At 37.9% G+C, this 24671-nt stretch overlaps 1 protein-coding gene and 1 long non-coding RNA gene across 2 annotated transcripts; one reads left to right on the top strand and one right to left on the bottom strand.

Annotated features, from left to right (window-relative positions):
- The first annotated feature begins 2347 nt into the window (after nt 1-2347).
- Nucleotides 2348-24524, top strand: LOC121064435. Its single transcript, XR_005816503.1, has 3 exons — nt 2348-2958; nt 3458-3575; nt 24319-24524. It is a non-coding gene; the product is annotated as an uncharacterized LOC121064435 (long non-coding RNA).
- Nucleotides 12640-24026, bottom strand: XKR9 (XK related 9). Its single transcript, XM_040545965.1, has 3 exons — nt 23668-24026; nt 14399-14622; nt 12640-13381 (listed from the first exon to the last, which is right to left on the bottom strand). The coding sequence occupies exons 1-3, from the start codon at nt 23964-23966 to the stop codon at nt 12744-12746; spliced, it is 1161 nt and encodes a 386-aa protein (XP_040401899.1). The 5' UTR covers nt 23967-24026; the 3' UTR covers nt 12640-12743.
- Nucleotides 24525-24671: the final 147 nt, after the last annotated feature.

Here is a 24671-nt window from a genome sequence, read left to right as displayed (position 1 = left end):
TGCAGAGATGTAGAATCACATAATATTCGTGCAAAAACAGTCCCTTCACAAAAAGATTGAGAAATAAAATGTTATGCCAGTTTCAAGTTCAAGTGCAGTTCTTCTGGTTTAAAGGGAGGCCAGACCTACAGTTCATCTACCAAGGCAGGGGGTTTACTCGGTAACACAGTAATCTTAAACAACCATCACTTAAATGATTATTCTGTTCAAACAACTGATCTGTGCTTGATCATACCAAAGCCAAGCCTTGGGTAATAGAGGACTGAAACATCCTTCTCTAATAATCCAGAGATGCTTACATAACCCTAGAATAACTCTCTAATTTTTCAGGTAAATCAATATCCTTCAACCTGTATTTATGTACTGAACCTTTACGGCTTAGCTAAGGGTGCGTTCAAGCCCCATGAGTCAAGTACCTCACTAGAACCTTGCTGCCTTCTTGTTTGTGGCAGTGAAATTCTCATTTGGGGTAACGAGCTATTTAACCACAGAATCAAGACAAAATAAACTAATAATTCCTTATTTCACACTAACTGACATAAGTAATACTGATGCTACTTGCCAGATAGAAACTCTTCTACTAGTTTTTAACATTCAGGTTCATGCTACCTAATGTTTTTTCAGGCTAACGTTAATTAAATGAAGAGTCTGACTTGATAGGACTGGGTGGGTTGAAAACTTGCCATTACTTGTGTTGTAAATTTTTGTGAATAAAAAGAGAAACTCTACCCCTGGCATTGTCAGCCTCCCATCTTTGTACACCAGAAAAAAAAAAAAATATATATATATATACACGTATATCCCTGACAGTTAGAGGGGGAGTAGGGAATAGAATCACAATCCAAAATGTTACTTTAAAAGTCTGTGAAAATTTCATCCCTTTTACTACATTCCTTTCTTTAATAATCACTTAGTCAGCTAAGTCTCCAAAATGGAGAATACTTTCTTCACAGACTGAACTTCTGACATTATTACCATGCAAGGAAATCATTATACCATGCCCCAATGCCTATTTGAAAGATTGCAAAGTATTTTTGGTAATTCTGCTAAGAATGTGTTTCTCATGGAAACTGTTCTCCAAATGAAAATAGTGTCTACATAAAGACAGTCAACTGCATAATGAATGTTATAACTGCTGATTAATAGTTTACGCATGAAGTAGATTAGTTGGTAGGCAACAGAGCAAGGATGACAAGGAAGACTTAGGAAAATGAAAAGCAGCCCCCACACTTATGATTGCTTATAGAGTAAACAATACTGCCACTCCCAGCACAGCAATAACCATCTGTTTTCATAACATATATGAATATCTTGTGGTACTTCCTGCTGTTCTGGTTAGTATCATGTTTGCTTTGTCTGTACACCAGAAGACATCATTGGCAGAGATGCTCTTTTTGCAGTCAGCTGTATTGCCTAGAGTAAATGGGGGTGGAGGGGAATATGTAAAAGACTTAAGCTAAAACTAGCACAGATCATCCCACGCTGTGGGAATGAATGGCTAAGTTAAAAAGAGGCCAGTGATTCTGGATTTACTGACTCAATATAGTCCATCTGCATGGATCAGTGAAGCACTGTGGGGGTATTTTAGCTGAAGCCTGGAGGCCCTTACTTATACACAGCACTGTACCCCAGCAAACAAACTCTCTGAGTCCCAGGGGTTCGCTATCCATCTCTCTGCAGCGTGCTTCTTAATGGCCCCCTTTGCAGGGGATTTAGAGCTCGTCTCCATGCCCCTGCCTTTACAGTGCAGTCAGTCTGCAGGTCCTGTGGACACTTTCCACTTGTGGAAACAATGAAGGTGTGAATATTTGACCTTACTTCATAGGTATGGGAATAGCAATCTTCGAAAGGATTCTGTGGTATTGGAACAATGTTTAGACCACAATTTTTCACAACATATACATGAGGAAGACTACAACAGGTATTTTTATTAATATTTAGGTGTTGAAAACTTTGCAAAAGGTGTATGTCATTCTGGCAATTGGGTCCATATTATGTTTTCAAATCTTACTGAAAGATGCTAAGTACTGTAGCCTGCTTCTGGGCTGCAATGATATTTCAAGGTCTGGTTGGTTGGTTGGTTGGTTGGTTGGTTTTCATGCTGTGCTTCTTCCTTTTTTCTTTTTTTTTTTTTTTCCCCAGGTTCTCCCAGCTCAAAATGACATTTTGTGAGGATATTTTTCGCATGATAGTCTCTGGCAATGAGGAAGTATGCATAAGAATTGCATTTCTTCATATTTCGTGGTTAATCGAAATATATGTGATTGTTATGTGATCAGAATGATTTTTTTTCAAAGACTGAATTTTTGCTTTTCTGTTGTTAAGTAAATTCCTCAGATATCATCCTGTTATGGCTGTAACATACAGTAATGTTCCTGGCTTGGGAGCCATGTTGCTATCTGAAAATGCTTCCTCTTAACTTGCCGCCAGTACCCTTCCAAGATCATTGCTGCCAAAATGAGTTTTTTCAAATGTTCCTATTTTTGTTTCGTTTGCTGACCTGCAGTTGACTCGATGCCACTTGTGTCTGTCCAGATGCAGCGTGCTAATTTCTGAATGTCACAGCTGGCTGTTCCTTGAGGTTCAAATGACAGAAGACAACCCCTCTTAGCTGGGGAGAATTCAGATGGATATGAAAGAAGGTGGCAGGACAGATGAAGAGCTTTGTTTCTGTTCAGATAAGCCACTAATTCAACCACACCTGCAAATGATTGTGGCTCTAAGAATAGCAGGCAGGACTAACTAGCATGTCCCAACACAGTACACCTTATCTTATCTTTACTTACTGATGCCCCAAGTCAGCTGACAGGAACCTCATGAAGCCCAACAAGAGGAAGTGCACAGTCCTGCACCCGGGGAGAAACAACCCCAGGCAAGTTGGAAAGCAGCCTGGCAGGAAAGGCCCTGGGAATCCCGGTGGACACCGACATGAGTCATCAACGTGCCCTTGCTGCTAAGGTGGGTAATGTTATCCTGGGCTGTATGAGGTACAGTGCTGCCAGGTGTTCCCTTCCCCCCTGCTCAGCACTGGTGAGACCACACCTGGCATACTACTTCCATTTCAGGCTCCCCAGTACCTGAAGTTAAGGGCCACTAAGGGGGTGACGGGACTGGAGCACCTCTCCTGTGAGGAGAGGCTGAGGGCCAGGACTGCTCAGCCTGCAGGAGAGAAAGATAGTGCAGGGGAAATACCTCATCAGTGTTTATAAATATGTGAAAGGAAGGTGCAAAACAGATGGAGCCAGGCTCTGTTCAGTGGTGCCCGTGGGCAGGACAAGAGACAATGGGCACAAACCAGCAAACTTTCCCCCTGTACAGGAGTGGGGCTTCTGCCATTTCCATAGCCACCAGAGAAGGTCTAGTGGAGGCTGAGCTGGAACAGGGGCTCTAGGCTGTGACTGGGCAGGGACTAACCTGCCTCTTCCTTCTCTTTCCCATATGCCTATGTATTTCTTAGGCTATATACAAAATCATGCTGCCATTTGGCCTCCCTGTGTATGGGCTGTCTGGGTATTACACAAAGGTGCTTATCAATGGACAGTAGCAGCAGCAGAGAACTCCTGAAGCAGCACCAGGTAGGACCTCAGAAAATAAGGAAGTGAGAATGGACAAAGGGACAAGCTATGGGCAATTTTCTTCTGCAATTTTTCTAACTGCTTGCCATTTCAAGGTATACCTTGATATAAGATGGATGTTGTATTTGTATTATCAAGCTGTGCTCATGCTGCTGTATGATAGAGCAGTGGTGAATTACACCTGCTGAGAACCTGCTTCTAGAGCAAGTAGTAGGAAACTGTAACTGCTGTTAATGAATGGCTGTGACCTTTAAGGCCTGCTGGTGGAGATCCCAGTCTTCCAAAAATTATGAAACAGTTTTGTTTTTGTTTTTGTTTTAACATGGTACCATCCTGAGTTGAGTGGTTTATTTCACTGAGCAACACCCATTAGCTCCCTGAGATTAGCTACAGCAAACCATATCAGTAACTATGGGTTCTCTCTAATCTGCTAAGAAAAAAATAATAATACAATCAGCTAGAGATCTTAAATATGTAGAATTTTTTGCTCAGTACATGGCTTTCTGACACATACATAAGCTACCACTGGCACAATATTAATGAGACTCCTGTGAACAGCAAACAAACCATTGCTTTGACAATCATGTGTTTGCACATTTCATTGATAAATGGAAGCTGTAAATGGAAGGCTTAGTATTTTGGTGGGATTCTGTTTAAGTGGTTGAGCTGAAAACTTGCCTCATCCTTTCCCAAGATACCCAAGCATAGTTAGCCATATAACAGCAAACAAAGGGCCATCCTTCTTACATGTGGAGTGTGTTAACTGCTGAACTTCAGAGGCCAAGCCATGTTTGGTGGACTGAAAAGTTATTGCCCATGACAAGGCCAGTGAGTTATTCCTTTTATTCTCTCACGCACAAGCCCTCATTACCAAAAAAAAAATTACTTGAGCTGGTTTTGTTTTTTTCTTTCTGAGGAAAGTCACGCCCAGCTGCTTTAATTATAATGCTAAGTACATACATATAAACATTATTTCTTTGGCTGGGAGAACATAAGCTAGAGGGGGCTTTGGAGCTTTTCATTTTTCAAAGAAAGACATAAATCAGTTACTGATAGCTACAATTGTTGCTGCAGACTGATTATAATTATAGACATTAAATCACTAATTATAACTTGATATTTGCTTTTTACACACAGTAGTTTGAAACTTCCATGCTTATTTATTTTTATAAAATTCACCAGACTTTTTAAGAGAATAGTAGAAGTAGACAGTAAACTTGAAAAATAACTTTGCTTATATTATGCTTTTTTTTAAAAGCTGTTGATTATGATAAGTGGTTGCCAGAGCCCGAGCTCTTTAGCTTATGCAGATTCTGATATTGTCATTTAAGAATTTGTTGTTAAGAGATTTTTTCTATGTTGTGGCGTGTCTTCCCCTGTGTCTGTGTAACTGTCTTTTAGCTTTGCAAGCTGTTTAGGTCACACTTGGTTAAGACCATGTAGTTGGTGCCATGGTGGAGAACCAAGGGCAAATTCTCTAAGGTTAAATTCCTTTTAATTTTTTTCCTCAGCTGAGAAAATATGACAGGGTAATATCATCAATTTATGCCTAAGCAAAACCTAGTAAAAGTTAATACTCATTTAACTTTAAAATACTTGACGGTTCCTTATTACCCTGGAAACATTAAGACTAAGTTTCCAAGGAAGGTTGACTATTTCAACATTATCTTCAGAAATGGTGTGAAGGATTTAATGAGGCAATCTGAAATACTAAATACAACCCATTATGCAGAAGCAGCAGGTGAGATTCAAGGGATCTCAGAAAAGTCGGTCTACAGGAGAAAGATGTACTCCCATCATTCAGTTTTAAGCTTTTCAATGGTAGAAATAATCAACTGATATCCCTATGCTCCTTATATAGACAACTTGCTGACAATTTACTGCAGTTCTGCTATTTATAGTAGAGCTACGAAGAGTAAGTTATGTCACCTAACTTTACCTACGTAAACTGTGCCCTTTCAAAGCTAGTGGTCAACAACTCCTCTGTAGTTAATGGGAAAGGGCTTCTCTAAAGGAGATCGATCCAGTCTTAGACAGGTGGCAGGGTAGACAAAATGACTGTCATTTGGGTGTGTTTTTTCTCTATGTAGAGGACCCAAGACAACTTAATGTCCAAACTGAATTAGCCATCTATGGCAGAAAACAGAGAAATCCCAGCCTACAACCAGCGTCACCCCGATAATGCTGCTGCATGCTTGTGACTGGCAAATCAGCACACAGCTATGTGAGGCACTGCTGTGCTGCTTTGGATTGCAGACAAAAGCAACTGAGAGTTGAATAAGATTTACCCTTTTAATTCTAAGTTTGGGAATGACTTTAGCACTGCAAAACAACCTAGAACAGCATAGAAGAGACCTGCAGTATGTAATCTTCTCGGGTTCAGTTGTACCTGACACCCTTGTCCAGAGCCCAGATTACAAAAGTACTTGTTCTTCTTACTATGCATTTTCATTCAGTTCAAACAGTAGAAGACCTGATGGTTAACAAAACTATCAACAGAATACAGTCTCTGTATTGGCATACACAGCATAACATCAACAAGGTAAATTCAGTTTTCAGATGAATAATGTTGACTAAAGATGTAGTGGTCACTGGTTCTATGTCCAGGTGGAAGCTGCTGACGAGCAGTGTCCCTCAGGGGTCTGTCTTGGGACTGGTGCTTTTCAATATCTTCATCAATGACATAGATTATGGGATTGAGTGCACCCTCAGCAAGTTTGCAGATGACACCAAGCTGAGTGGTGCAGTTGATATAACAGAAGGAAGAGGTGCCGTTCAAAGGGACCTGGACAGGCTGGAGAAGTGGGCCCACATGAACCGCATGAGGTTCAGCAAGTCCAAGTGCAAGGTGTTGCACCTGGGTCACGGCAATCCCAGACATGAGCACAGGCTGGGAGAAGAACTCACTGAGTTCTCTCGCCCTGCAGAGAAGGACGTGGGGGTTCTGGTGGACGAAAAGCTCAACATAAGCCAGCAGTGTGTGCTTACAGCCCAGAAGGCCAACTGTGTCCTGGGCTGCATCAAGAGAGGTGTGACCAGCAGGTCAAGGGAGGTGACTGTCCCCCTCAACTCTGCCCTAGTGAGGCCGTACCTGGAGTGCTGTATCCAGGTCTGGGGCCACCAGCACAAGAAATGTGTGGACATGTTAGAACGAGTCCAGAAGAAGGCTACAAAGATGATCAGAGGGCTGGAGCAACTCTCCTATGAGGAAAGGCTGAGAGAGCTCATCAAGTTCAGCCTGTAGAAGAGAAGGCTCTGGGGAAACCTCATCACGGCCTTTCAGTACTTAAAGGGGTCCTATAAAAAGGATGGAAAAAGACTCTTTACTCGGGTAGATAATGATAGGACAAGGGGGGAATGACCTTAAATTAAGAGGACAGACTTAGATTAGACATTAGGAGGAAATTCTTCACTGTAAGGGTGGTGAGGCACTGACACAGGTTGCCCGGAGAAGCTGTGGATGCTCCATCCCTGGAGGTGTTCAAGGCCAGGCTGGATAGGGCTTTGAGCAACCTGATCTAGTGGGTGGCATCCCTGCCTATGACAGGGGGTTTGGAGTTAGATGGTCTTTAAGGTCCCTTCCAACCCAAGCCATTCTATGATTAAAAAGACAAAAGCTGTAATTATCATGTAAAATAGGAATATAGCACATGGGCATAAGCAATGTATCTGATATATTCAGCAGCACTAGAGTACTGCAGAATTGTTGGTGCTGCACTTCAGGGGGGAAATGGATCAATTGGCAGAGAAAGCAGCAGGAAGGACTGGCAGTCTAGAAGATAGAATGTACGCAATTAAGTGGCTTTGTGTTTTTGGCACTTAGAGAAGTCTGAGAATGTGATAATGATCTTATATATAAATATGTAAAATACTGTTTTTCAGAAGAAGGAAACCGTCTGCTCTGCAAGGCAGGGAGGACAACAAGGGGCTCAGACTGCAGTAAAGAGTCTGGACATAGCAGGTTTCTGGCCAACAAGGCTGTGAAGATCTGTGAGAGATTGCCTGGGATGTTGTATTTTTCAGAACAAGTTAGAAAGTTTCTGCCAGGAATGACACGGTAGTGTTCTTCTAAGACAAACAAACTACAGTATGACATCTGAGGTCCCTTTCTGCTCTGTTACACTACAACAGACATTAGGTTTGATCTAGTATGTGGAGCGTGCTATGTGGAAAAAGATTGAAAAACGCTAGCTCAAACTGTCTCGCTTTTCTGTCTTCCTCACCATCATCATGCATTCATCTTTGCAAGTGACCTTCAAACCTGTAGCTTTGTCATTTACTTTCTCTATCACAACAGCCAGGAATTGTCCAGGGACATTTATACCTTGATTCTCAGCAGTTGACCTACTCCCAAATGGGTAAACATCTCTTTTCCAAGGTGTCTCTAGGCCCCCGTTTAAAAAACAAAACAAAAAAAAAAAAACACTGTGCTTAATCAAAGAGACTTAAGATCACTAATAGGTGTTGAGAAGGCAAATTACAAAAGGGCTTTACTACCAACTTTTTGTTTTATTTGTGTTCCAATAGATATACATTCTTCCACGTATTGTCATCCTGGACTTCTGGACAAAGAGACAGTAATAGTAACAATAATAGCAATAAAGATCAAAACCTCGTACTGAGATTAGCAAAATCAATTAAATGAGAGTTTCCGAGGTATGAAAGTACCTCAGAATGTGCCTTACTATTCTTTCTCATTCTGCTCTACTATTTACTGCTGTATGCACTGAAAAAATAAAAAGTTAACTGAAAACAGAAACATATATATAACCCAGAATCAACATGGAATCACCAGAAGGCCAGTGCAGTTTGTAGTTTCAACAGGTGTTAACAGGTTAAGGTAATTTTAAAACATAATTGCTTATCCCACCAAGTTATGTATTTCGCTAAACTAATGAATGTAAGACCCCCACAGTGGGGATCTTCACCATGACTCCTATTTGTTATATGCTAGATAATTGGAGGCAAAATATTTTATTTTTTTCTGGTGACAATGCATCCCAATGGGCCATCTTTACTTCACTCATATATCACTTGTACAGCCCAGTTACTTTGCTATTCTTCTGTTAAAAATCTGTAAATTAAAGATAAAGTTCTAGGAAATACAGAAGAGCACAGAGAGACAGAACAGGAAAGTTCTTCAGCTGGAATGAATGACAAGTACATGTACTGGCTCAGGTTCAGACAAGATAAGTTGTTTAACCTCCAGAAGCTTATCTTTTTTCAGAAGAATATGTACGTGGCAAAAATTTTGGGCAGACTATAGGCAATTCTAAAACCAGCTACCTTTGAGATGTTTGCATGCTTCTACACTACATAATAAAAATGAGAGATCTTAGCTTTGAAACAGTCTTTGAGATGTAAAACTCTACGGTAAAAAGAGAGCTGATACTTTAATATATAAATATACAAAGGTTAATGTCTGGGCTCTGGACTTTTAGGAAGAAGTATGCATAGTCCAAGTAACAAGCAAGAGGTGGGACTCAGCACTCTGAAGGGTTAAAGTGAACTTTAGTCTTCCACTGATCACCCTCTGGTACTGTGTCTTCATAAATTTCCTCCATTTATGGAGTGTTTTTGATGGCAGGCAATTCTTTGTTGAAAGTTAAGTGCTCTTTTATATGAATAAATAAAGAAGGCTTTGGTTTGAATGAATACATTATTTTGACAAATGTTTATTGGAAACCCAATTATGGCTTCATAAATCAGTGCTATCTGTGCTACATCAGGTGAGCTCACCAATGCCATCAAATGGCACATTGAATATTAGTAGGATAATTAAAACAATTCTGTTGAATGTTGTCCCTCTTACCCAGGTCTGACAGTAGTCAAAACAGGAAGAAACTGTTTATTATTTTTATTTAACTTATTAAAATACTTCTTGTAAGATGTAATGGACATACAAAACAAAACAAAAAAAAAGAAAAAAAAAACATTTGTTTTCAATTTGCAGTTAGATTAAAATGACAAGGTCAGGCACAATGCATGAACTGAGTGGCAGCTGAAGTTTAAGAGTAGTCAGGGAACAGAAAGAACATATAAAAATCTATTGTTTGAACTTTACACCTAGCTGAAGTGGGGGTTTGTTTGTCTGAAGTGGCCTCTGATGGTATGAAATGTGTCTATAATCAATTCATATGCTTCCCTGCATTTCCCACCCCCTGCTACAGTGGGTTAGAATGACCAAATGAGTGAGAACCCATTTTCATAACTATAATCAAGAGAATATCTTGAACAAGAAAGAGAGGATGTTTGAATTGGGGGAAAAAAATAGAAGTCTACAAGTTAAGAAGGGGACAAGCTAACAGGAATTCACTTCTCGTGAAGGCTCTCTGACTGATGATGGCAAAACAGAGAGGTTCACAGTATCTGTGGCAGGGTACTGAAGATCTGCTTAAGCTTTATGAAAATAATCTATGTGACTTCCCAAATGATCCATTCCAAGATTTAGAATAAGGTTGAATTTATATCCACTAGAATTTACTGGCATAAAATGGGAAATGAAACTTAAGTAATTAGGTTTGTGTGTGTTTGTATTAGTGTAATATAAAGAGCCACAGATGCCTTTTTTGCCAACTCAACTTCCATGTAGCTTTCTTCTTCCATAGCACAGAAGAGGGAATGATAAGACATAAGAAGAAAGCAAAAGGAGAACAACAAAAGGCAGCACAACATGCAGTTTTTCTCTCATGAAAGAAAATGAGGGCTAAGAGTTGGGCAGAGATACAACAATGAAATACTTTTAGTTGGAATTTGTCAGTTCAGTGAGAGGAAAAGAAAAAAAAAAGTCATCAAGACAAATTTGTTTTGTGTCACCAGAAACTAACCTTCCTCCAGCACAACTCACGCTCCAGATTCCTGGCATCTGGCAGGCAGGCAGACAACCTGGAGGCCCTGGGGCTAAAAGTCCGATGCTCAGGCTTCTCAGAAGCTCATATTTCCCCAGAGATCTGCTTCCAAGATAATGTGCAAAGTTTGAGGTCTTCTTCCAAATAATAGTTAGAAAAAATATATATATAATTTTCTTCAAGATGGAGATAATACTCTTCCTTTTCCGCCCTGCCTTCCCCTAGTCCCTTCTCAGGATTTCAGATGAACAAACAATGAAACTGTAGGAAGCAATAAAGGGATTTTAGTCTTGAATATTTAGGATCCTATTTTCTCATAGAAAACTGAGAGTATATTCAGTCTAAAACCATGCATTTTGCTGCCAAAAGCACCAGCGCCAGTAATAAACACAGTGTAGATAAAGGAGAACTTGGGACTATCATGATGTATAAAGAAGGATGGAGCCTTGTGCTCTTTCTCTTATTTTCGTAGCCTTTGCAAGGCAAATATATATATATTTATTTTTTTTTTTTGCCAGAGTAAAGAGTAATAAAATGCTCTTTTATGTACTCATTTGAGGAAAAATATTGCTCAGGTCTCATGGATTGGGCTTTTTTTTTTTTTAATCTCTTTCTCATGGATTGTGATTTTTTTGTCTACCTTCTGGACTGATATCCTAGTCACCCCTAGTGGAAATGAGGGATTTTAGAAGTAAATTCTTCTTACTATATTGTTTTTTCTCGTGTATGCTCAGAAAGACAGACCATGAAGTCCAAGCTATGCACCTAGCAATTAATTTCCTCGAATGGGATTAAGGAGGTGTAAATGATGATTGGTTTGGTGAAGAGAAGTGTGGAAGCAATCGGTTTGACAATGCACCAGGAAAGAAGCACATTCAGAAAATTCACTGAGCTCTGCTCAGGCTAGAAGGGTAACAATCAAAAGGTGGTCTGCAGTCCGTGGACTTGACACAAAAGGCACAGAAATCAGCTCTTCAGCAACCTATCAACCAGAGCATCAGCCCTTCCCCCAAAGTGTCAGGGATGTTTGCTGTCAATCAATAATGCTAACAGATTTCGTACCTGGCAAAGTTTATCACCTGTGCTTATCTCTAGTCTCTTTTCTCAAGCCCCATTTCCTCCCTTAGCCTGTGGCTATTCTAGTTGCAAATGTGAATTATTGGAAGAGAAAAGAAGGAGAAAGAAGGAGGCCCACTTTTAACTCAGCTGTAAAACCAGCAGCTCTGAAAGACTCTTCACCTTAGGTTTTGATTCTGATGAAATAGTGGCTATGAATTTTATTTTCTTGTACAGCATTTACTGCTGTTGATTTAGCATTTGAAAATTGGGCTGAAATGCTGTCTAGTTTCACTCTGCCTTCTGTCAAAAAGTTTTGATGCACAAACTGGTTATTCTATCGCTTCTCAGCCCTACTCACTGTCACCTCCTGCAAGTGTAATGTATCAAAAATAACAGTTGGTGCCCTTTCCACTTTTCTCTAGTGACAAAGACAAAAGAAGCTGTACCACTGCATGCCTAGCCTCCTCTTCTTTCAGTGGAAACCAGCATTTAAATTCTAGAGCTTGAAGGAGAGGAAAGCTTCAGGGAAGATTCTTCCTTTATATCTGAGAATCCTGTTGCTATCAATAAATCATTCAGGCTGCTATTATAATCCAGAACAATAAACTGGCATCACTCCTGAACACAAAAGCGTGTGAAAGACTAGCAGAACAAAAGCAATAAAGGAGTCATTAAAACACCTAGAAGATAAAGTGCTTTAAAATACCTCCCCAAATCTCCTTGTGGCAAGACAGTGATTGGACCATAAATCAAAACTATTCTTCTTTAGGGAAAATTTAAGGAAAAGTTAGTGAGTTTTGTAGCTATTCTCATCTAAAGAAAAACTGCAGGTTTTACAGTAATGGGAAAAAGCAGACAGCTAACAGATTTCTGCCCCTGATTATTTCAAATGCACTCCTCTTTCCTTCCAGCAACAATAGTAAGCCTTGTTTTTAACAGAAGCAACACAAACAGAATACACCGGTAATGACAGCTTTCATTTGATTCACTTTTAGCTTTTCCTATGTTTCATTTACATTGGTTGAAACTAAAACAGTGAATTGGGTTGGAGGGATAAATTGTTTCTATTTTGAAAAATAACATTGACCAGCACATAGAAAAATATTCATGTTATAAAGGATTTGTACAGCATCACAAAAAAACAATGGTTATTCACAGCCAATAACTCTGGTCCATTAAGTGCTACTTAGTGAAAATACACAAAAAACAAAGACTGTGCAGCAAGTGTTTGTTTTGAAGTCTACATAAAAATCTATACTCTTCATTGCATTATGAAATTCTGAAATCTACCAACTTCCACATTGTCTCTTGCCTCTGCATCAACTTCATCGAAACGTGTCTGTTGTTTGCAATAAACAGTGGGATGAAAAAGTCTGTAATAAACAACAAGAAAAATAATACCTAACACCAGACTGAGAATAGTTAAGATGCCCACAATTGTAAAATGTATTTCCTTGACAACAGAGGGTTTCCAAACCCAATATACAAGCAAAATGCCTACAGTTACAAGTGTGTGAGTAGCATAATAAATAGAAATGGGAACTTTTGTTTTTCTCCCCTTTATGTTAAAAAAGGTAAAAAGTAGGATGATTCCAACAACAGTTCTGTACAGATATTCCATCTCCTTAGACTTGCAAAATGTTGTGTGTTGTTTCAAAGTCCAAGCAAAGCCACAGCTCCAAAGAAGTATCAGCAGAATTACAGAACTTCTAGCACTTAGAAGAGTGACCAGTGAAATACTGAGTATCCAAGAAGTGATGGTAAGCAATTTATAGAAGAGATACACCAACTTGGAAAGTACATGAAATCTGTCTTTATCAGGCAAAGATTTTCGTAATGATATCTGATAATCAACCGTTGAAAAGGAGATACCACAGAAAGACATAATAATGGCGGCATCTAAACAAAACAAAAGGATAACTGTTAGACCTAATAAATATATTTATTTTACATTACAATTTTTGACATTTTGGACAAGTTCATGCTTTGTTTGCACTTTCCTTGTACCTACTTGATATTTCCTCCATGTTCCTGAACAAGTCACCTTAATTTTAAGGCTCAGTTTAGTTGCCTAAATCTAGGCATCTATTGCCATTTGGGATCTCTTGCTGTTGCTGTTTTCACCAAAGTTGTGTACATGGGTGACTTAGAACCTCCCAAGGTGTTGCAAAAAAGACCATAAAAACATAGGTTTCAGAAACTGATATTGAGGCTGGGATGTTTATAATGTAGGTACCTATAACTGAGACTTGACCCTTCACATGGTCATATTTAAGATGAGGTTCATCTAACCATTGTATCTGAGTACTTATCAACTCCATGAAAAAACACTAGACAACGATGTAGGTTTCTCCATTTGGTTAGATAAAATCCAGCCGTGAGCAGGTCAATGTCTAGCCCATACTGCTGCTAGTTTCAGAGCTGAAAATAGTGTACCTGCTCTCTTGCTTCTGAGAGTTAAACCAATATCTCTTCCTCATATGGCATTCTGCAGTGCTGGCATATCCTTTTTTTTATGACTCTGTCCCTTACCTGTAAAGTGTGGATGAGGGTAGTGACCAAGTCACAGGGCTGCTCTTGATACATTACCAATTTCAGGATGTCCAGTTAGCCATTTTAAAAGAACTGTAATTAAGTGCACATTAATGGTTCCGAAATACATACACTAATGACATTCAACAGCTTATTCTCAAATGATGTACCATGCTTATATTAATGACTTGGTACAGTGAAACCTTCTTCCCATGAATTTAGCAGAATGGATCATCTACTAGACAGAAATTATAACTAGATGCAAAGCAATTATACAACACAGTGTATGTTTTCCAAGGTACATTTAAAATTTTATACAATAACATGAGTTATATTTTTTGGTAAAAGACTCAACTTTCAAATCATAGAGAAAGAAAGACTCACATTGAGAGAAATTATGGTTGTTGTGTTCCATGAGTACATAAATCTGGACAAAAAGCTGTGGTGTGGTCTCCAGAAAAGTCTTGAATATCCTGAGCATGTTAATATCAGTCATTACATCAATGGCTTGTTTTTGAATGAAGTTGGGATGGTCTGTTTCTGATACATCTCCACTTCTCTTTTGTTTAAATGCAGCTTGGCAGCCATACTTCAAAGCAAACCAATACCTATTAAAAAGAGAGACTTGATTAGACAGTGTTTTTTGAAAGCACGACTCTATAAAGTTATATAGACTAACAAAGACTTTTCCCATTTCATTTTCATTCAATTTTTTTCTTTGAATGTAGTCCAGCACCTTCTGCTAAGATAAAATCTAGTCTGGTATCTGTCTGGTATCAGTGATATCAGATAATCGTTTATGCCCGCTGATACTGATGCAATGTAAAAACTACTAGAAGAGAATGAGACTTGCCTGAATAAAGATTACAAGTGTTATTTTGTTAATATTTTATTTCTTGAAATGTAACACATTTCTGAAAATTCCCTCAGCATCTCTTCTCAGTCTCTGAGATACTCATTTACCTTTTTTCTATCCTTTTAAGGGAATTAGTGAATATCCAGCTGTGAATATCCAACTCCATATAATATAAGACTATAACCCCCAAGGATAGCAACTGATGAACTGCAAACATACAACAGGATTTTTGAAAAAAAAAAATCACTCAAATGTTCTTTTCTAAATACTCAGAAAGACTTTAATTTCAGAAAATTTTTTTCAAGACACAGATCTCCTGGGACTACAGATTCTTTTATCTGAGTAATTTTACAAGAACAAGCTATTTCCCTTAGCAAATGAGTGCACCTGAATGACTTTTAGAACAGTTATGGTTTATTTTCAATTAAGACTAAAATAAAATTTCCTCTAAAAGAGCAGAAAATGTGAAGATACACAGAATTAGGTAGTGAGTTGGCTGTGATGCATTATGACTAGTAAAGAACTTTTTCTGATCAGGATGTCTCTAATGCCATGCTTAGAGATAAATAATCTCTAGCTTTTATTCCCATTTTCAAGGCCTTTGCTTCAGGCCTGAAGGTGGACATAGCACCTCACAAGGAAGAGAACAAATAAGTTTTAATCAAAAACCATTTTGATAGCTAAGAGAGGAACCAGCTTTTGTTCATGGTAATTTTTACAAGCCTTGTTTAGGAAAACAGGACAGTGTCTACGACCTGATGTAGGACCAGAACTACAGCTGCTGCAAATTATGGTATTTCTACTGTCCCTCATGGACTCACACACACACTAAGCCATGGGGAATTCTGTGGTTCATTGCATTAGTGCTTTGGAAACCAAGGGTAGTATGTAATGCTCTGTCTATAGTAGATGAAATTGAGGCAACTCCAGAGGAACAGATTCTCACAGCTAACGAACTCTTGCCAGCTGAACAGTTCTCATCCTGAAGCAAAGCAACGCTTGCTCTCTTCTGCCAGTTACCTCATTTCAAGTGGTTAGTAGCACTGGCTGTGAAGGTTGTAGACTAGACCTCGTAACTGAAGCACTGTAATAGTCACTGCCATTGCTAGTAATAGGACATAAGCTTTGTACTGACTTTGCAAGGCCTCAGGACTCATGCTTGTCAGGCTTGTTCTGTTTGAAGTTTTCTTGACTTGCCTGCAATTTTGTTTTACTTGTTTTAGCTACACCAAGCTTGGTTTAGCTTGTATTTTTCACAGGAAAAAAGAAGAAGAAGAAGAAGAAGAAGAAGAAGAAGAAGAAGAAGAAGAAGAAGAAGAAGAAGAAGAAGAAATCTAATTGACCAGTTGGCTCTTTTGTTTGTTTTTGTGTGGTCCAGTCATACTTTTATATGGGTTACAGTTACAAGCAGATACTCTATCTTGAATGATATATACATTACTAACGTGATGACATAGAATCATGGAATCTTTAAGGTTGGAAAAGACCCCCAAGATCATCTAGTCCAATCATCCCCCTACCACCAATAGACATGTCAGAGTACAGGGAAGTATAGAGAGTGGAGTAATATAGAGAAATATAATCCTGGTTTGGTAGCAGAGGCCCTGAGATGCAGTGCAGAAAAGTAATGCATAGCATGGCTTGGCATTGGAGACAACAAGGCTGTAAACTACTCATTAAAGCTCACATTCTGAAGTGCTGACCTAGAGACAGGTGAAAGTGGTTTTAGGGGTAAAAAAGACAGCAAAGAAACAGCATCTAACATGAGTAAAAGGAACCATAGATACTAAATTTTGATGTATAATAAGCTGCAGATAAACTAAGAGAAAGCAAAGTCCAAATGCAAATATACAAAAAAGTCCCAAAGAGAGTCCTACTGTGAAGAAGAAGCCATCAACGTGAACCTCATATTCCTTCCAACAAGACTCCAGAAACTGATAACTGTAACGCCCCCTTACACCAGAATGAAACTGCTGAGCTCAGAGGAGCAGAGGACAGGTGAGCAAAACAACAGGAAAGGGAATAGGAAGCAAGAAATGTGTATAACAATTCTAAATGGATTACTACTACTGAAACTTTTTATGCATAGAAGCATTTTTTCTTATCTAGTAATAAATGGGTCCAGACTAATAATGATTCTTGGAATAAACTACTGAGATTTTAATTATATAATAATTTATTGGCTTTAAAAGTAATATATTTGCCCATAAATAGAGTTTTGAGCCTAACAGCCTTCAGATATCACGTTCAACCTTATTTCTGCCTTTGCATTTCCCAGATCACTTGAGCTTTTAATATTCTTCTCCAATGAACCCATTTGGGCTACATCCAACAACAAAAGCCATCCTTCCTCAAAAAAATTCACTGTTATTCAGCCAACTTTTCTAACATCATAAACATTGCTAAAGGTCTTCCCTCTTGACAGAAGAATTTAGTCATCTAGATTATGAAGACTGCATCATTCATTAGGATTTGTTTTTAGGAGAAATCAAGCAGAACATCACAGACCGTCACTAGGTTATCTCACACATTTATGCAAGTCTGCAAACATGCAGGCTGAGAAAGTCAAGGCCCTATGCCCTTAGCCGGGCCCCTACTTCCATTCCTTGAGGCTGCATCCTAGATGACTTCAAGATTCATGCTAAAGTGCTGTAGATTCCCAATTCCCTGGTTGTTCACAGGAACATACACACTATGAATCCCATGAAACCTGTGCAGTTGCATTTCCTTTATATAGAAAACAGTGTGCAGGAGATCATTTGACACCCAGATCTCATCCCAATTTGGCACTGAAGCACAGTCCCCTTTGCTTACTGCTCGGACAGTAAGCTCAGCTCAGTACCTCAGTATTGAGTACTCAGTACCTCAGCTTACTGGAGAAGCTCAAACAGATTCCTGGTTCCTCCAGATGTTAGAAGTTTAACACCTTCATCATCTTTAAAGACCAAATCCCTTGACCCCAAGGGACACAGTGACAGGGGCCTTTCTGTTGCTACAAGAGTCAGGATTTGCAGGTCCTGGGTTAAGTGCATACTAGAGGAATCATGATTTATTTCCTGGAATATTGTGTTATATGTAAAAGCGAGAATTTCCAGGCTTGCAACCTGGAAGCATCAGCAGAAGGTGTGGGGCAGTTATGCCACTACTGAGGAGCCTTAGAGGAAGATCTTTTGTCCTTCTCCTAACAGAGACTCTACAGACTGCAGCCCTGACACTCAGGCTGCACACTGATTCCGTGAGCTGGCTCTAGATCCATTATTTACTCCCAAGGGAAACTGTTTTCTAGTTTTATGCTTTTGTGTATTTATTTTACTGTTTTCTGAGTAATCTCCCATAAGCAAAGAACTAAACTGCTTGGCAAGCCATCTATAGCTTTTTCAGTTTATAAAACAATTAGGATACCAAAACATCTGGTTCTTGCATTGGAGATGTAAACATCTGGAGAGTTTATAATGTTTTCAAGAAAAAACAGTTGGGTAGACCAATCTGTTAGTTGTCCGTGGACTCATTCACCAGAGCCTGTGTTTGGCCAAGCAGCAAGAAGTGGAAACCAGCTGCATAGATTTTGAGCTGCAGAGCTCACAACTGAGACAGCAGATGATATGAAAGGCAGACACATTGTAAAAGGAATATTTCAGTTGGATGCACACCTGAAATCACCTGTCAGTTTTCAGAAGCATATTCCTTCTAAGCCTAGCATGGTATACTAGGATTCTATTGTTATAACAAGGTATGCTATAGTATTTTTCACTAGCAGTAGTTACTTTGGTTAGTCCGCTTCTGACTTTGAATATTGTATAAAATACATTATTTTTTCTATAAAAGTCCAAATATTTCCATGGCTTTTTAACTACTTAAGCAAGATGATATTCCCTGAGCTCCACATATCTCTGTTACTCACTATAGTTCATTGTGACAGATCTTTCATTTTATAAGGATATTTTGAGCTTATATACCCATTCCCAACTGCCCATTCGGTACGCAATATTTTAGGAGGGACCTGTAGTCAACTTTTAGGCTTAGCATTGGACTAGTGCATTCAACGCCACAGGAAGAGTTCATTTTGTACTAAGGGACAGGTCAGGCTCCAATATTCTCCATTTTTCATGACCACAGCTCACCTAAACACTGCACCTGCTCTGAACCCTGCTCATTTTATTCCTACATTAATATATCTATTTCCATAGTAGCATTTTGTTCCAATATTCATAAATTGGAAAAGAAAAAGAAAAAAGAAAAAAAAAAAAAAGAAGAAAAAAAAGTTGTTAAAACTATTTCAACTGGAATAAAAAATGTATTAATTAAAAATATTTGATTGATTACGTACTTTAGATAGAGGTACGTCTTCAACTCAGGGTGAGATGGGCATGGTTGTGTGTCAATAATACAGACAAATATAGGGTTGCCATTTACTTTTTCCCTCTCTAAACTCATTAAAGACTTTTTTCATTTATTAAATGTACAAACTACTTGGAAGACAAAAGAATGAAAAATGATTTCTTTGCAACTCTAATTGTCATATGCGAACAGTAAAGAATTATCAGTGTTTCTAAATATCATATTCACTTTGATAGGGGAAAGAAAAAAAAAAAGAAAAAGTTTCCTGCCATTGTAGTGTTGCTTTGTGGAGAACAGATGTTAGGACTCCTTGTTATAAACACTCATTTAAGCACAGATCAGGTGTCTCTGTTCTTGAGCTGCTGCTACAGTTTCCTCATCATTTCTTAAGGGATGAAGTTTCCTTGTATTCTCCTGTAACATTAGGAAGGCTTAGGCTCTCTAAATGTGACAGGAAATTCACAAATGTGACAGCTACTTGCTTTTGTTATTTCATGGCTTCAAACATCACGGGCAAGCTGTCTTGCCAGTGCTTCCATGTCACCTGCTTCCTCTTAAAATTTCCACTGCAGTCCCTGTACTACGGTACACATCCCATCTCACCAAACTGCGCTGATGAGGATTTGGGTGCCAGTTGGAAAGTCATAGTTCCATGGAAGGAGAGAGTGAGAGAGACCTGGCAGCAACAATTGTCCCTTCTGAATTCTGGTCAGGCAGTCACAGTTCGCAGAACTATATAAATCCTTAATCAAAGGAAATTTCTTCTCTGCTGCACATTAAACCTAATCTTCTAAGTATCAAAAGGCTTGGATTAAGTCCAGGAAACTGATGTGACTAAGTCAATACCTTAGGGCAGAAACGTTTTGTTAAGAAAACGTGAGCAAGTACATATTACTCTATGACTTCTAACTCAAAGTAGCATTACAAACCTTCCACTTTAATTAACTCTGTACCTCAATGACTTAATATCTTGAATACCTTCCTAATTACTTTGTCTTGGGGATCTTCTTGTTGTACACAACATTGCTGGAGGCACATTACCAGCTTCAGTCTTCGTTTTTGATCCACTCTTAATTTGGGTGTGGTTTATCACATGCTAAAGCTGTACAAATATAACTGGACATCATCTATCTCGACTACATTTTTCTCATCACTTTTCCTTTTTTCTTTTTTATTTTTTTTATGTCACGGAATAATACGTTTAACAGAGCACTTGCATTTGCTCTGATGTCTCATGTATTTAGAATTCATCTTTAAAAATATGCAAAAAAAAATCTTTTTCATCTGCTTCTTTTTAAAGAAGTAGGGCATCTTGATCCTTCCTTTAAGCATCAAGAGGCACAATAGCAACTTTCACTATCACAACAGTAGCTGCCTCTATGGTCTGCTATTCTGACAGAGAAGTTTATTACTTGCTAAAATTTAGTCTTCCTCAAGTGTTCTTGACTGATGTTGCAAACTGCTACAAGTCAGTGAATTCATACGGGCCACATGAAAATGTTCCTTTTTTCCACATTCACTGATTGTGTTATCTTCTTAACATCAGTTGTTATGCTGCAGCCTGTTCTTAACTCTACTGACATCTGTGAGACCCATCTAAATGGGTCATGATTAAAATAAATTTAGTCAGCATGGCTAATATATACTTTAACACCTAAATTTTGTCTTTAAAAGCTACTTTCAGAGAATAACATTTCATATAAAACATAGCTATTATATATGGAATAATTCTAATTTTTCTTTTTATTTATATAATTTTATGTATTATTTATAATATTTCTATATTTTATGTGTATATGTATTATGTTCATATATGTATGCACATGTGATTTCAATATTTATTACTTAGCACTGACAGTGTGATTACAAAACCGGAAGAAAGGAAAGGAGGAAGGGAGGGAGGGAGGAAGGAAGCTTGGAAGGAAAGAGCGAATTTGGTAAGGTGTATTCACATCTTCCAATTTCAGGCATTCTAAGTTCTCTGGCTGAGTCAGTATTTACTGGTTAGGTCCCTGCTTCCCTCTTTGGTGGCTGGGGAAGATAGGTTCCTTCCCCAAATGACAACCTGGGGAAGTTCACCTTAATAATTATGACCTGACTTCTGACAATATCTGTTTTGACTGTATTGACTATAGAAATAAACCTGGGAGACTCATTGTCTAAATTTTCTGGATGACTAAGAAGGAGGGCAGGAAGGAAGTGCATGTGAATACACCTAAGAAAACAAATGTTATATATTTCCTATTGAAGTATATAACAGCAGATGACCAGCTACAAGCACAGGTGTCAGCTTGCTGTTATCAGCTTATACTTTACTGTATGCATTATCACACTGATGAATTTTGAGGAGTGGCTCAAAGAGTTTTGTAATTTCTGTATATCAAATTGGAAATTTTTTTCCAACTGTAAGCAGAAGCACAGGAGAAAACATTATTTGTGCAATAGAGAACAGGTGACCAAGATGGCTACACTGACACTGCAAAGGGCAAAATTATGTTTACTAGATAACAAACCACTAAAAGAAGATGGGGTTAATTGTGGGAAGGACATTTTGGAAATTATAGAAATTCATGGTAAGATGTATTCATTGGAAATTGTAAGAATTAATCTATTAAAAATGTGTGTGTAGAGGTAGTATTTTGAACAGATACAGCTTTTTAGTCAAGATTACATAACAAAGAGTTGCAGATGATCAGAATTTGGATCTGAATCCTAAAATTTCGCGTTTAAAGGAAAGGTCTTAAAGATAGGCACAAATCAGCAGGAGATTTTAGGGGAAACCTGGGTGTGTAACACCAAGCCAGAATTACAGTCTGATACAGATTACAAAGAATGATGTCATGGTAGAGAAAGAGGAAGAAGGGAGGCTTACCATATGACACTATAGTTTCTGGCTTAACATTTATCATCAGTTATCAGAAACTGAGGTCAGGGCTTGAATTTTCTTTGTAAGAAAAAAATCTCAGAGGGGCAGCTTTGTAAGCAGCAACATAAGGATGGCACACCCAGCCAAACCTGAAGATGACAAGACTTGGAGATGGACAAAAAGGAGTAGGCCACAGTGGGCCCAGAGATATCCCCTCTAAAAGGCAGAATCTGGTAGTGTCCCTGTGGCTGGGTCTTTATACATATCACTTGAACCAACCCATGTCCATAGATTTGAATACAAAACCATTGGTGAAACTAAACAGGGATTTATTTATTTTTTCCTTCAAAATATTGTATTTTAAGATTTTCTACTGCCTGACATCAGAAAGATAAAACCTGGCAGTAAATACTCCTCTGTGAAGTCTAAGACTTTAGAATTGTAAGAGGAGTAGCAGAAAAGCAAAGCTGTTGGACAAAAGGAACAAATATATATATTTTATATAAAAAGTTAATTTTTAAAGTTAAATTTAAAGTTAATTTTAAAGTTAAAACTTTATAGTTTTATATATAAAGTTAATTGTATGTAGAAACTTCATCATTTTCCTTAATCCATGATAATATAAGATGAATGAAACGTATACTAGAGGATTTTTTACATTGGCATAAATATAGGAAGTTAAAAGAGGCATTTTAAATAAGCATTTTATTAAATGCCTCTGAGGAGTCTATATCTGCTCAGGTTTATTGAATGTTACTTACACAAAATAATGAAAATTCAGGTCCTCAGGACTTTTCATCAAAATCTTTCAAATCAGTTTTACAATAAAAGTAAAATCTTAGCAAAAATGATCTCTGTAATGATAATTTTACAGTAACACCACCACAGAAGCTAAAGAAAGAATGTTAAACATATGGTATCTTAAACTACTCCTGGACATACACGGGTCAGGAAACAAAGGTGCCTGTCACCATTAACTCAGTCCCTGCAGTAAGTATTCTTACTTAGTATGGAACTATTCATTTCCTTCCCAAATTCTGGTGGTTTTCTGAGTTTTGTTAGACTTTTGAATTCACATATTACCTCTTACTTCAGCTATGTAACTTACTCCAGCTAATGTAACCACACAAATTATCTTCCTAACATCACTTTAAAAACCTACATTTCATTATCAGGTACAAGAGTATTCCTCTGTAAAGCAATCTTATTAAAATATGACCTATCAAAAGGCTGATGAATCAAATAGAATATTATTAATAGGTCAAATGAAAAAGAAAAAAATCTACATTACCATCAAAACCTGGCATAATTTACCCCTGGCATAAGCAGACAAAATTCATTCACTTATGTGGAGTAGTTATTGTTAATACCAGCAGCGTCCCTGAAGCCATATTAACATCATAACCTGGCACTGGAATTTCTTAATAAACTGGCCAAAAGCAGTATGATTTCTCATTTTAAATTAAAAAATAATAAAATAAAATAAAATAAAATAAAATAAAATAAAATAAAATAAAATAAATAAAATAATAAAATAAAATAAAATAAAATAAAATAAAATAAAATAAAATAAAATAAAGTAAAAGTGCTTACCTTATAAAAATTCCACAGTGAAAGAAATGAACCAGAAAAATCCATTTGAGCTTCTCAGAATCAGAACCTTCACAGTCATTTTTAAACCACTGATAACTGAATATCTGAGTTACTAGCGATGAAAAACATCTAAAACTGATTATCAATATAGCACAAGTATATTGTCCCTGATAGAAATATTTACTGGCTACCCAGAGATCCACTCCAATATCAACTACATAAATTATAATTCCACCAACTAAAAAAATAAAATTCTCCTTGGTATATTTCATCATGTGTTGGATTGTTGCTGTTGTCATTCTGTCCTCATTTCACGTGAAGAAAGTCGAATTAAATCTAAATGCTTTCTTACAACAGAGTCTTCTTCCTGGTGATAACACCTGTTCATTGTCCTTTACAAAAAAAAAAAAAAAAAGTTGGTTGCATATTTTTATCATGGAAAGCTGAATAAAAACAAAAGGACTTCCATTTTTCTGTGTTCTTGATTTAAATATTAAACTAACTTCATTGACGCATGTCTATTCTGGAAAAATAATTAAATTTAAATTGTCTTTTAAACTGGTGCAGTCATTCTTCATTATGGGTTCCTAAACCTAAGAAATAAAAGGAAGATCATCAGTAACAATAATATATTTTTAAATTATCATACAGCAATTTTCATGACCATTTAAACAAGCAAGTACAAAATGCAGAATGTACTGAGATATCTGTGAAGAATCAGTGCCAGAGAAGCTGTACCTCTGAACCTCCTGAGGGCGGTCCCTCTCCCAACCATGGCGATTCTTCTCCTTCTCAAGCAGCCACCGAGACAATTCTGAACAGTAGGAAGATATTAAGAAACAAGCTTACCTTAAACCAGTTTTACCTTAAAAGCTTTACCTTGAAGCTTTACCTTAAAACCAGTTTACGGGGAAAAAAAAAAAAAAAAAAAGAGTGACTCCTTCTGAGCACTTTAACTTCTGAGTGACTCCCTCACTGTGCACAAAAGGCTGAGGGAACTCCTG

Source organism: Cygnus olor, chromosome 2 (genome assembly GCF_009769625.2).
Source record: "Cygnus olor isolate bCygOlo1 chromosome 2, bCygOlo1.pri.v2, whole genome shotgun sequence".
In the NCBI taxonomy this organism is placed as follows: domain Eukaryota; kingdom Metazoa; phylum Chordata; class Aves; order Anseriformes; family Anatidae; genus Cygnus; species Cygnus olor.
Note: the sequence above shows the minus strand (reverse complement) of the source record. Positions and strands in the feature narration are given on the sequence as shown.